The following is a 14,395-nucleotide window of genomic DNA, read 5'->3' as shown; positions in this document are numbered from 1 at the left end:
GCTTTTTGTTTCATCTTTTTATCTGCAGCGGTTGTGAAGATATTTGATGACCGGACGAACACACGAACGCTGACAATACTGCACATCACCGCTTCACGGGATGTAATAAGGCGGTCCTTCCCATGGATTAACCAAGCATTGGACTCTTAGAAATATCCTTCCACTGCAATTTACACTTCCGGCATCGTTGTCCAATTAAATTGATTAACATTGCTTTGGTCCCGCCTATATAATTTTGTAGCCAGTCAGTATCATTGTTGTTAAGTAAAGGTCTATCCGATAGGCTAAACCGTCTCCTGTGACAATTGTTTGACCAATAGGCGTTGAGGACGAAGACTCTGCTCCGATAAATGACAAGGTTAGCTTACGATCCGTTCACCGACCGCCGCTGCGCCCCGGAGCTACACGTACTGGACCCCGTCAGACCGAACCAAGCCGGTAAACCGTCACTTCCATGGTGCACACCGTTCGTGTGTGGTCACTTTTAATTGTGTTTTCAATGTGCGTTCATGTCGTCGTTACACCTGTGGTCGGAAGCTCTTTTGAGTCACCTGTCATTGCTGACATTCGCTAACTTTAAGCTAGCAGCGTAAGGTCGGCCATTCAGGGACTCCCGGACCGGTGTGTGTTCTCGGTTCCAGGACCGGTGTGTGTTCTCGGTTCCAGGACCGGTGTGTGTTCTCGGTTCCAGGACCGGTGTGTGTTCTCGGTCAGGACTGGAACTTGGGTTCCACCACGACCGCTGTGGTGTAGGTCTGCTGGTGCTAGCAGTAGCCCACGTACCGGCTCCGGTGGGCCGAGCAGCCCCGATGGGTTGGGCGGTGAAATGCCTGCCGATCGCAGGCCCACTGTGACCTGAACCGGCTCTCCGCCGGTGGGACTTCGTGTTCGTTCCTGCGATGTCGCGTCAAGGATCTGACTTGTTGGAGGATTTCTCGGCTGAACGAGCAGCACCGTGTCTGGTTTCTAGGACTCGGATCCGGGGAGAGTTTTTGACCTTCAGGTCTGCAGACTTTGTTAGCATAGCAGCTTCGGCTCCGTGTCACCGCAGCCGAGCAGGTCCGGACAGGTGACACGATCACCTGTTTTAACAAAATACTTTCTGCACAATTTTTTTCAGAATCAAATTAAATTAAAACCAGAATATAACGTATCTCTGCTCGTGCAGACAGAAGTACATGATTTTGGGCTATTTCCCCAAAACGTGTTGTTTCAAATAGTGGTGAATTTTTGTGCACTCTATACTTTATTATATATGTACATTGACCAGAGTGAAATCATCGTTGCTACTCTTTCAATCAAGTTGTCAGAGCCGAATATAATCACCCAGCTCTCCCCATGAACCAGAGGCCCCTGTGTGCACTGGTGATGTCCTGTCAGTCAGATGAGGGTTTTTTAATCCAGTTCAGCACTTCCAGTGTGCTGATATCTCATGTTCAGTTCCACCCCAGCCTCCAGCTGTCCCCCTTTGTTTTGTGTTCATAAATGTAGGTGAATGTCCAGGTTTCATTCTGGTGACCATATCGCTGATCCTCTCCTGTCTCTGCAGCTTCCAGCAATGTATGCCTGCGCCAAGTTTGTCACTTCTCCTGCCCTGGTACGTCCACAAAAACACTATTAGTGAAGGATGCTGTTTGAACACGAGTGTCCATACCTACGTTTGTGTTTAAAAAGCTGATCTATGTACACAATAACCAACAGCTGTTGTGAAGCTGTGATTGTACTGGAATGAAGTGACATGACTGACAGAAAATGGATTATGAGCATTTTAGCACATTAATTTGCCTTAATGGACTCATTAACGATGAATGGCAAACATTTTTGTTGTTGTTTTGATAACCATTTCACATTGGTCTCGTGACTTGTCCTAAAATGTGTTTAAAAGGGAGGCATATTTGGCAAATGTATTAACACACTTTTACCCTGTTGTCTAAAGCTCCGTGGAGGGTCCAGAGTCCTCGCCCGGCCTGTCTCGGTCTCCCTTTTCCACAGACCTGAAACCACAGTGGAGCAGCAGGTTTGTCTCAGACCATTAAAGAACTTCTGCCCCACATCTGAGACATTTTCCGCTGTGCTACCTCCACTCTGCTTTCCACTTCCTCCTGATCTCACCCTCAGAGGTGGCCGACACGTTCTAGTCCTAGGAGTTCTCGTACCGTTCAGGTTCTGTTGTTCTTTCCACCATGAAGTATTTTTCCACTGAATAGCAAGGTGACGTTGAACATATCAGTGAATAGATATGGTGATAGCTGAGTAATTGTTTTCACTTTTACACTTTTTCTTGATCATGACAATTATATTGGCTATTGGGTTGTACTGCTCATCATTTCATATGGTGTAAATAGTTATTAATAGTTACTAATAGTTAAATAGTCACAAAATTTCTGTGGTAATAGTACTTAACAGCTGACTTAATAGTGGATCCACAACTTAAGTGTGTTCACACCATTCATGCAGTTCAGTTTCATTGTTTTGCCTTTTTTCTCCTTCCAGGTCTGTTTGCCCGTTAGCAACTCGACAGTCCTCACGCGCTCCTTCCAGAGCAGCGCCGTGTCCCGGGACATCGACACTGCTGCCAAGTTTATTGGTGCTGGTGCTGCCACAGTAGGTGTAGCGGGGTCAGGAGCTGGAATTGGGACGGTGTTCGGAAGCCTCATCATTGGCTACGCCAGGTAGGGCTTGAGCTCATGCAAGGTGTGACAGCATCTGACGTGCTTTCAGTGACTGTTATTTAGTAATATATAAAAAAAACAGCATGACGACCTCATGAAAACTGAGTAGAATCCAGTCGTAGTGTCCACAGGTATGGATGTGGCCTTCTGGCAGAACTTCACTCCCCCTGTACAACCTGATTGGACTGCTGGTGTTGCCACATGCCCCCAGTAGTGACAAGGACATATAAATAATAAAGAGTTTTATTAAATTCTCTTACTTTGGAAACTGAATAATGCAGCAAATGGAGGTCGTTGTCAAAGAAGGGAGAGGAGGAAGGTTTACTGTTCTTGTTTTTGCCTTTTGTTGCTGGCACTTTCTGCGCTGTCACTTGCAGGTCGTTTGAATAAAATCAATCCAAGGAGGTCTGCTTCTGCCTGCTTCTTTACAATACAGTAATATCTCATTACTCACGGTTCATGCATTCCAGGGCCACCCGCAGAAAATTAAATTCCGCAATAGAGCAACAAACTATTTTATTTAGTTATTTAAATGTTTATGAACCCTCCCCACACTCATCTTAAACCATCTTATATCTGTATTACTTTTTCCCATACTCTGATAAACTGTTTAAAGCATTTTTGTATTAAAGAAAAGTTTCTTTAATGGGCTACTAAAGCAAATACAAGTCTAATCCACCATGGAGACAGAATTTAACAGTCAAGCAGTTCCTCTACTGCTTAGTTAAAGATCCTCTCAGGACCATTATGTCTGAATTTCAAGAACACTTTTCTCAATTTACACCATAAATGAGCAATGAGACAAAGATTGAACATGTCTCATATCTACAGAACAGTAACTGAAGTTCTCATTTCCTGGTGCACTAACTGTACCTGAACATTGCATATTTAAGGTCACATTTTTCACTCACATTGTTTGTTTTTGGAATTCTGGGTGCCCTATTCTGTATAATTCAGGTTTCCTGAATATTTTCTGAACCCAGTGTTCTTGTTTGCGTGCGTCGTTGTGTCTTTGACACAAATTTTTTGACAGGGACGCAGGATCGTCAGATGGCGTGCTTCCCTCGGACGCAAGCTTTTAATGCACTTCCATTCAACAAAAACATTCACAATTTTTCCATTTCTCCACGTAAATATTAAACCCGGAAATTGGCATTATGTTCTGATCTTGCGCCTCACGAGACTCACCTGCGTGATTTTGACAAACGGCAACACAACGTCTGCATGTTTTGCACGCTGTAGTGAGCGAGGAGTAATTTAAACCCTCCAGAACAATTATAAGCTGTCGTTTGTGCTTGGGGAGTCCTGTTGGGTTTCTCTGTCTGTCAAAGTGCTTTGAAAGTAAGGGTTGATTGAAAAAGATATAGATATTACTGAAATGTGTGAGGAAAAGGCTCTGTCAGCTTGGTGCAGTGTCCACAGAAGAGTATATGAATTAATGGCAAAGAAAACTATTGAGTGAAAAGCAAGTGAACCCCCCCCCCCTGTATTCTTCATTTCTGAAACTTTTTTTAAATGACTACCAGGTTTTAACATTTTGATAAAACTAATATATAATTGTACTTTTTTTTTCTTTTTACTTAAACAGTTCTGATGTTATTAATAAAAACATTAAAATTAACTTTGCTTAATTTTTAGATTGTACTATTGGCAAAACTCAATCGTTGCATAAGCTTCTTCTGTATATTCTGTTCTTACTTTTGGGATGCATAATCATCACGTTGGTATGCACAAATCTTTCTTGAAGCGCATCCCAGGGATGCACTACTTTCTTGAGGTAAAATGAACTCTGAACCTTTCTGTCCACCACAGGAACCCATCCCTGAAGCAGCAGCTCTTCTCCTATGCCATCCTGGGATTTGCCCTCTCTGAGGCTATGGGTCTCTTCTGTCTGATGGTGGCGTTCCTCATCCTCTTTGCCATGTAAACACGTGGATACACCCACAGTTCCTACCAGTTAGCACCCACCAGTCACATTTTTTTCCTGAGCTCCGTTGACCCTCCTTTTTTGAACATCCATGGGAGGTTTCCAGAGTGGGGACTTTAAATGAGCTGGTCGGCCATTCCCATCAGTGGGACATCTGATTACATCTGAAGGTGACAGACCTGCAAGTCTACATTTTATTTGTTCCTATGCTTATTTGTTTTTCAAAAATTTTCTGTAAAAGCTCACTTTGGGTGAAAGAAACTGTCCAATAAATAATAGAAATAACTGACTGGTGTTTTACAACTTTTATTGCCAATGTCATTTTGTATGCATCCTGTGGAAATACAACTGGTAGATGTCTGAGGTGTCACATGGAGTTTTGAAATGTTTCATTTTTTTCTGTCAGGTCATCTGATTTAGCCAGTACAGGTAGTCCTCAACCTATGAACACAATTGGTAAACTGAATTTGTTCGTAAGTCGTTATTCAATCATTATTCAAGGTCATTTAAATGTCATTACTATTCTAAAAACTCAAGTACTATTGCCCAAGAGTGACCAGAAACAGTACTAGGATATAAAAACACATGATGATATGAAATACAGGTATAGGTCATTTCAAGTGCAGTCATTCTCGAATATACACGTTTGTTTTCAAAAAAACAAAATTCTAGTTTATTTCATCTTTATGCCTATCCATCACAGGTATTGGACTAGTAAAACCGTTAAAAGCACATAATATTGTAATAATCAGAATCCTTTATTAATCCACGAGGGGGAAATTGCTTTTCATTGGTTACTCCATGTAGAAGATTAGTAAAAAGATCTTTTCCTTTCGGCTTTTCCCTTCAGGGGTCGCCACAGCGAATCAATTTCCTCCATCTAGCCCTGTCCTTTGAATCCTCTTCTCTCACACCAACTACCTTCATGTCTTCCCTCATTACATCCATAAACCTCCTCTTTGGTCTTCCTCTAGGCCTCCTGCCTGGCAGTTCAAAACTCAGCATCCTTCTACCAATATATTCACTATCTCTCTTCTGGACATGTCCAAACCATCTCAGTCTGGCCTCTCTGACTTTATCTCCAAAACCTCTAACATGTGCTGTCCCTCTGATATACTCATTCCTGATCCTATCCTTCCTGGTCACTCCCAGAGAGAACCTCAGCATCTTCATCTCTCCATTGCTCTGGACTGTTGAGCCTAAGTACTTCAAATCCTCCACCTTCTTGATCTCTTCTCCCTCTAACCTCACTCTTCCACTTGGGTCCCTCTCATTCACACACATGTACTCTGTCTTACTGCGGCTAACCTTCATTCCTCTCCTTTCCAGGACAAACCTCCACTTCTCTAGCTTCTCCTCCACCTGTTCCCTGCTCTCACTACAGATCACAATGTCATCTGCAAACATCGTAGTCCATGGAGATTCCTGTCTAACCTCGTCTGTCAGCCTGTCCATCACCATGGCAAACAAGAAGGGGCTCAGAGCTGATCCCTGATGCAGTCCCACCTCCACCTTGAACTCCTCTGTCACACCTACAGCACACCTCACCACTGTCTTACAGTCTTCATACATGTCCTGCACCGTTCTAACATACTTCTCTGCCACTCCAGACTTCCTCATACAATACCACAGTTCCTCTCTGGGCACCCTGTCATAAGCTTTCTCCAGATCTACAAAAACACAATGCAGCTCCCTCTGGCCTTCTCTGTACTTCTCTATCAACATCCTCAAAGCAAATACTGCATCTGTAGTACTCTTTTTTGGCATGAAACCATACTTCTGCTCACAAATGTTCACTTCTGCCCTTAGTCTAGCTTCCACTACTCTCTCCCATAACTTCATTGTATGGCTCATCAGCTTTATTCCTCTGTAGTTGCCACAACTCTGCACATCTCCCTTGTTCTTAAAAATGGGCACCAGCACACTTCTCCTCCATTCCTCAGGCATCTTCTCACTATCTAAGATCCTGTTGAACAACCCAGTCAGAAACTCTACCGCCACCTCTCCTAGACACTTCCATACCTCTACAGGTATATCATCAGGACCGACTGCCTTTCCACTCTTCATCCTCTTCAATGCCCTCCTCACTTCATCCTGACTAATCTTTGCTACATCCTGGTCCACAACAGTCACCTCTTCTAGTCTTTGTTCCCTCTCATTTTCCACGTTCATCAACTCTTCAAAGTACTCTTTCCATCTTCCCATCACACTACTGGCACCTGTCAATAAACTTCCATCCCTATCCTTAATCACCCTAACCTGCTGCACGTCCTTCCCATCTCTGTCTCTCTGTCTTGCCAACCGGTATAGATCAGTCTCTCCCTCCTTACTGTCCAACCTAGCATACAAGTCATCATAAGCTTCTTGTTTGGCCTTTGCTACCTCTACCTTCACCTTACGCTGCATCTCCCTGTACTCCTGTCTACTCTCCTCAGTCTTCTCAGTGTCCCACTTCTTCTTAGCTAACCTCTTTCTCTGTATACACTCCTGTACCTCCTCATTCCACCACCAAGTCTCCTTATCTACTTTCCTTCCAGGTGACACACCAAGTACTCTCCTACCTGTCTCCCTGATCACATTAGCTGTAGTTGTCCAGTCATCTGGAAGCACCTCCTGACCACCCAGAGCCTGTCTTAAGTCCTTCCTAAAAGTCATGCAACACTCTTCCTTTTTCAGCTTCCACCATTTTGTCTTCTGCTCTGCCTTTGCCCTCTTCATCTTCCTCACCACCAGAGTCATCCTACACACCACCATCCTATGCTGTTTGGCTACACTCTCACCTACCACTACTTTGCAGTCACTGATCTCCTTCAGGTTACACCGTCTACACCAGATGTAGTCTACCTGTGTGCTCCTACCGCCACTCTTATAGGTCACTCTATGTTCCAGCCTCTTCTGGAAGAAAGTATTCACTACAGCCATTTCCATCCTTTTTGCAAAGTCAACTACCATCTGTCCTTCTGCGTTCCTCTCCTGGATACCAAACCTGCCCATCACCTCCTCATCACCTCTGTTTCCTGCACCAACATGTCCATTGAAGTCTGCTCCAATGACAACTCTCTCACTTCTAGGCATACTCTGCATCACTTCATCAAGGTCCGACCAGAATTTCTCCTTCTCCTCCAGCTCACATCCTACCTGTGGAGCATACCCACTAACAACATTGAACATCACACCTTCTATTTCTAGCTTCAGACTCATCACTCTATCTGACACTCTTTTTACCTCCAGGACATTCCTAACAAACTCCTCCTTCAAGATAACTCCTACTCCATTTCTCTTCCCATCTACACCATGATAGAACAACTTGAACCCTGCTCCTAAACTTCTAGCCTTGCTACCTTTCCACCTGGTCTCCTGGACACACAGTATGTCTACCTTCCTCCTCTGCATCATGTCAAATGTAGCCGCAAGAGGACACAAGCCAGTGTCTTATTGTGCCGGTCCCAAGCCCGGATAAATACAGAGGGTTGCGTCAGGAAGGGCATCCGGCGTAAAACATTTGCCAAATCAAAGATGCGAATCAAACCTAAGATTAGTAAAAAGATAAGAGTAGGTTATTTAGAATTAAGAAAAAAGAGCAAAGGAGATTAGTCAAAGTCAGCTTTATTGTCAAGTGTACCATACATGCATGAAACTGCAGTCCACGATAAGCAGGCAGTACAACAGACAGCACAACAGGTAGTGCAACACAGGCAGTACAACAGGTAGTGCAACACAGGCAGTACAACAGGTAGTGCAACACAGGCAATACAACAGGTAGTGCAACACAGGCAGTACAACAGGTAGTGCAACAGTCAGACAGTACAGCACAAAGTATGAGACGAAACACAAAGGGATGGTAAACATCTCTATACACTCTTCAATTCCATAGGGGAAGTGATGTGTGTGCAGTCCCTGAGTTGACTCTGGGGGAGAGAGAAATGGGTAGTCAGGTGCTGGGGGGAGGGCAGGGCAGGGTGAGAGTAGGGTTAAAAGTTGTGGCAGGGGGCAGAACAGGGAGGGAGTTGAGCCTCCTGAGATAAAAGAAGGAACAGAATTATATATAAATACGTGCAGTATACAGATACATTAACAATAACTGCCATTTCATTTCACCTTCACTGCATGTTAAAGTGAGGCATCGTACAGCCTGATGGCCACAGACAGGGAAGATTTCTTGTCGCCTTCAGTAGTGTGTTTAGGAAGGGTCATCCTACTACAGAACGTACTCCTTTTTCCATCAGTAACCTGTATAGTGGGTAGCGCTCATTGTCCAAGATGGTCCTTAGTTTGGACAGTGTCCTCTCCAACACTACAGTGAGTCTAACTTTCCTCCAACAATGTCACCAGTCCTGCAGATCAGTCTGTCCAATCTCTTGATGTCCACTACCCTCAGACCACAAACCCAGCACACCACAGCATAGAGGAGCGCACTGGCCACCACAAACTGATAGATCATCTGCAGTATGGTGTTGCACATGTTCAAAGACCTCAGTCTCCTCAGAAAAAAGACATGTCTTTGGCCATTTTTGTGGTGCTGCAGTGGCAAGGGTCAGCAACACCAAGTTCCTGGGTGTGCACATCTCCGAGGACCTGTCCTGGGGCCGCAACACTGCATCACTGACCAAAAAACCCAACAGCACCTCTACTTACTCCACAAACTGATGAGAGCAAGAGCCCCACCCCCCATCATGCTCACCTTCTACAGACGCACCATCGAGAGCATCCTGACCAGCTGCATCACTGTGTGGTACGGCGCCTGCACCATTCCCTGCCCCAGGACTCTCTGTGCAGCAGCAGTATGAAAAGGTCCTACAGAACCTCACCGCCACATTCAGCTCCGAGAGGTCAGTCCGAGAACTCACAGAGTCACCTGTCCTCGTCCAAGGTCATCTAGGCTCCACCCACTCGTTTCTTGACACACTTTCACTTGTGCTTACGAGGGTTCTGTTTGCACACTCCCTCCAACACTACACTGGGTCGACCAATCAGCTGGGAGTTTGCGATGACAACAGAATGCGATGACATTCCAGAAGTTCCCCAAACATGATGTGGAACCTTTACTTAGAGCTGGGCTCCTTTGATGAGATCGGACACCGTTGATGTCTGTGTTAAATTCATTTGAACATGAGTTTCACAACTGAATGATTTAAAGCCGGCATGTCCAAAATCTGGACTGTGGGCCAGTCACGGCCCAAGATCGTACCTTAGGCCTAAAAATGTGTTAGAAGTGACCCTCCAGACAGTACAGTACACAAACTGAGCATGCAGTTCCTTTTCTCAACCCATGGAGGTAGTGTTGTCTAACATGTCTTTCAGCTGCCATAAATCTCCACAAAGAAGAAGACTGAATAATGAACCAATCACGGAGCATGCAGCTGCTGGTACTCTTGCTTGGGACGAGTCGTCCCTCCATGTGTTGTCCCTCCATGCTCTCCAGGGGTTCACAGCTCCCACTCAGCTGTCTGAATGATGCTGTTCTGACCCCCCAGCTGGAAAGTTGATGGTGAAGCTGCAGTTTAAAGGGAAGGTGGAAATTACAGTCTGTTCACTTTGACAGCTGAAGTAACTCTGACTGACTCACCATGAAGGTGTTTCCTTGTTCGCTCTGATACTGTTAATAACTTTACATGATAATACACATGACAAGCTATCTGAGAGCGACCATGTTGAGAAATTGAAGGAACTCAAACACAGGCTGAATATGGAGATGTAATCTATCACAGTGTTGTGAGGAGGCTCCACAGGAGAACCACACTGTAGTGATATTTTTCTCTTTGAGAGGAAATTGGACAGTTTTTGTCTCTAAAAGGAACACCAATTCAAAACTGTCAAACACCAAATGGATGGCAGACTTTAGATTTAGATCTTTAGATATTTGGTAAACCCTCTCTGTAGATAAAAATGTGGTAAATATCCCTCGGTACAGAATCATTCAATGAAATGACTCTGAATAGTTTGTAACTATGTAGATGGGACACAGATTATGCACAACAGAATCTCTTGCATTTCGAGAACCAATAACCCAAACCCTATTCAAGCTCCTTGGTGGCAGCCCGAGAAGGAGTCAGTGTGTGTTTTCTATCTGTGCACATCCTCAGTAGCTGTTCTAGCTTCTTCTTCTTCTGTCGTGTGTCCTTGGACCTTCAGCTCCGTTGTAGCAAGCCATTCCAGCGTGTCATCGTCCAGGTTAACCATACCCTGATCACCATTCGGAGGCCGGTATATGGGGCAGCTGGTCACGATGTGTTCCACAGTCTGTAGTGGGTCTCCACACTCGCAGCGGGCGCTGTCTGTGAGACCCCACTTCTGCATTGTGGCACCAAAACGTCCCACACCTGTCCTCAGGCGATTGAGTGTTGTCCACTCCTTACGGGGGAGGTTCTGGCCGGGAACATCTGTGGGGTCCTTGATGTAGTAGTGAAGCCTGGATGGGTCTGCTACCTTCCAGTGGTCCCTCCATTTTTCCCTTACCCAGGAAGCCCTGGAGGTGTCGGCTGGTGTTGTTCGGAGTAGCTCCTGCGCCTGTGTGCAAAGGGGTGTTGGGACTTGAGGCGAGCGCGCTGTGGTGTCTCTGTGACAACCTTGTGGAGGAGGTAGGATTCACTCCGCTGTGCCTTTTGAGCGAGGGCCAGCGTGGCTCCTTCTCGTCTGACCACTACTGCATCGATTCCGGCGAGGACAGGCAGTTGGTTTGTTGGAGTGGCACGTAGGCATCTGGAGATGGTACATAGGGCGATGTTGAGGGCAGCATACAACTTCCTGACGTGAGGGCTACAGCTCCAGACTGGGGCACAGTACTCCGCCGTGGGGAACACCAGGGCCTCAGTGGAGATTCGCAGAGTCTTTGTGGTGGCTCCCCACGTGGTACCGGCTAGCCGCTGTATCAGTGCAGCTCAGGCGGTGGTCTTTGCCTTGACACTGTCCAGGTATTGCTTAAACGACAGTGTTCGGTCAAGGTTCACGCCAAGGTATGTGGGGCAGGACTGGGACGGTAGCCGAGTGTCGTCAACCATGATGTTTATGTCGCAGGTTGCTTCCTTGTTGTATAGGTGGAACATTGCTGCTACAGTCTTCTCAACGCTCAGCTTGAGGCGCCAGTTCTTCAGAATTGAGGACAGGATGGTCATGTCCGTGGAGAGGCCCTCCTCTACTGCTTCCCAGGATGGCTTGCTGAGTAGAATGTTGCTGGTCTAGCTGTGAGTTTATGTCCCTAAGAGACCTGAGGTAGCTCTCCACAGAACTCCTCCATCAGTGGCTGGTTCTCTTGGTACTCTCTGCTGTACAAAGACGAACAAAAACTCACAGCTCGCCTCCTGATCTGTCCGGGCTCAGTCAGCTCCTGTCCTGTGTCAGACAGCAGGGAGTGGATCACGTTGGTCTGTCCATGCTTCTTCTCCAGGCCGAAGAAGAAGCTAGAGGGAGCATCCATCTCTGTGATGTTCTGAACCCTTGATCGGACCAGTGCACCCTGTACTTTAGTATCTAACAGGTCGGCTTAAGCCATTCTTTTTAACTTGTGAATTTCAATGTACCCCTGATTTCCTGTGGAAGTATTTGTCTCTAACTCCACGATATCAGCCTCCAGGTCCTTCATAGACTGGCAGGTGTCACGTGTGACGTTTAGAGTATACTGCTGGCACAGGAGTTTTATCTCAGTTTTGCCATAGTCCCACCACTGCCTAAGAAAGGTAAAATCAGCTTTTATAAGTTTAAAAGTGCTCCAAAAATAATTTCAGACTTTTCTAAAGCCTCTGTTAAGTTAAAAGTGAATTAATATGCCAGTATTCTGTCTTGGGTAAAATATTTTTTATCTCAACATGACAAAACCAAAGAATGATCAGTAAGAACAGCTGCCTTTATTTTACAGTCCCTAAAACATTGAAATTGTGTGTAAAACACTAAAAGCAATCCAGCCTGGCTAAAGACACCCAGTCCTGTTTCAGATGTGACCACGTATACTGTTTGCAGTCTGAACCAAGCCACAGCAGTTCAGCCTAGTTTGGACTTTTCCAAGAAAGCTCTTTCTTTCTGCACCGTTTGTTATAGCATAAATTTTCATAAAAACCAGGGTGTGGTGCTCAAATTGTGCCTTTGCTAAAAGATACCTCCCCTTTACGACATGCTTGACCTCCAGAGATGTTGGGTTAAAAGTTCTAGAGAACAGGAAGCCCACTCTACCACTCAGTGTGGTGTGATGGCTCAGGACCACCCTAAAAGACCATTCTAAAAGAATCCATGATGACGGAGAAGTTACAAGTAAACACCTGAAAATGAATAAATAAAAATAAAAGCAAAACTGGCAGCCTCATCAAAGTTTTTTTATTTTGATCATTTGCTTTTTGAGTCGACATTTCCTTGTCACTATGTTCTGACGTAGCTCTGTTCTTAATAAGATGCGTTGCTAAATTTAAAAGAAAATTAGTTTATCAGGAAAATTTTGTTCAGTATTAAGACTGGGTTAGTTAAAAACCTAGTGAGTTAGTTTAAAACCTAGTTAGTTCAAAAACTAGTCAATTTTAAAAATATGTCTTGTGGTGTGTCCTGTCCTGTTGTCAGTGTTTCTTTTTCTCCTGTTGTTTATCCAGCACTGTATTTATTTATTATTTATATCTTGAGCAGTGGATATGTGCAATTTCCTCCAGAATTAATAAAGAACTGTATATATCTCAGGAAATCTGATTCGTATCCAATTTGCAGTCTGAACACAGCTTTAGTCTGAGGCTTATGAGTCTATTGGGTCTTAATGTTACATTTTAATGACTGTTAGCATTAAGCTAAATCCTCTTGCCAGGGTCATGTAATCGGCCCTTGTCCATGGTCCTGAAGCCTTATTAGGCCATCTTCATCATCTTCATCTTTTGCATCGGTCCTGGCACAGAAGATTAAATGTTTCATGTCTTTTCAAATTTGCGTTAAACGTAAACATTGAAGTGTTTGGAATTTGGGCCTACTATTGTTCTAAAAAAGGGTTAGCCCTGCTGATTGCTTTTAATATGACTTAAAAAAATATCCCTTTCGAGTTTTTTGACAAATCACACCCTTTTATATTCATAAAATAAGTGAGAACTTTACTCAAATACTTCACATGATCCAAAGTTGTTGATTCTTTTAATCATAAGCTTTTGCACATGATAATGATGATAATGTCAATCTAATTATCTGTATCGTATAAGATAGAAGATTAATTCAAGTTATTCCACATGTGTCTCAGAATGGTAATTATTTCTTCATTTAAGAGTGATTTTCACTTCACCACTGAGTACGTAAAGGGTAAAGAAGAAATCAGTTCTTTGAACCAGAATTTTTTGCCAACCGGTTTGTTCCGAACAGAAACAGTATAGTATAACGTTTCCGTTTTTCTGTTCCACCCAAGATTTGAGGTACCTGAGGTACATGAACTGGTTAGAACATAAAAATATAGTTTCTGAACTGGTTAATTGCATTCCTTGTAAATATAATTGGCAATTAAGGCAATTAGTTTTCATACAGTAGCTATGTTTGTACAGTAAACAGAACAACTACACTGATCTATTTACGGAACAGAAGATGGAGAATCAGAGGGAGAAGTTAGGGCAGCTGATGAGGCAACAAAGCTTCAAAGCTTCAGAGCTTCAGAGCAGAACTCGAGGAACTCTGTTCTGAAAAGGCTGCAGCCAATGAATTAATGTTTAAATCAAACATTTTTTAAAGATTAACAGACTGCAGTGTTTACCTGTTACGAATATATCGAGATTGGGAGACCATGTTTGACTGCTGGTGATGTGCCTCAACTTCTCTCCACTGTCATCACGCGTTGAGAACCATGAGGTCG

At 44.3% G+C, this 14,395-nt stretch overlaps 1 protein-coding gene across 1 annotated transcript; it reads left to right on the top strand.

The window, feature by feature from the left end:
• Positions 1 to 333: 333 nt before the first annotated feature.
• On the top strand, positions 334 to 4,888 carry atp5mc1 (ATP synthase membrane subunit c locus 1). Its single transcript, XM_068336392.1, has 5 exons — positions 334 to 438; positions 1,550 to 1,597; positions 1,937 to 2,017; positions 2,494 to 2,672; positions 4,485 to 4,888. The coding sequence occupies exons 2-5, from the start codon at positions 1,559 to 1,561 to the stop codon at positions 4,597 to 4,599; spliced, it is 414 nt and encodes a 137-aa protein (XP_068192493.1). The 5' UTR covers positions 334 to 438; positions 1,550 to 1,558; the 3' UTR covers positions 4,600 to 4,888.
• Positions 4,889 to 14,395: the final 9,507 nt, after the last annotated feature.

The sequence above is a fragment of the Antennarius striatus genome, chromosome 16 (genome assembly GCF_040054535.1).
Source record: "Antennarius striatus isolate MH-2024 chromosome 16, ASM4005453v1, whole genome shotgun sequence".
Classification (NCBI taxonomy): domain Eukaryota; kingdom Metazoa; phylum Chordata; class Actinopteri; order Lophiiformes; family Antennariidae; genus Antennarius; species Antennarius striatus.
The sequence above is the reverse complement of the archived record's forward strand: the minus strand, read 5'-3'. Positions and strand labels throughout refer to the sequence as shown.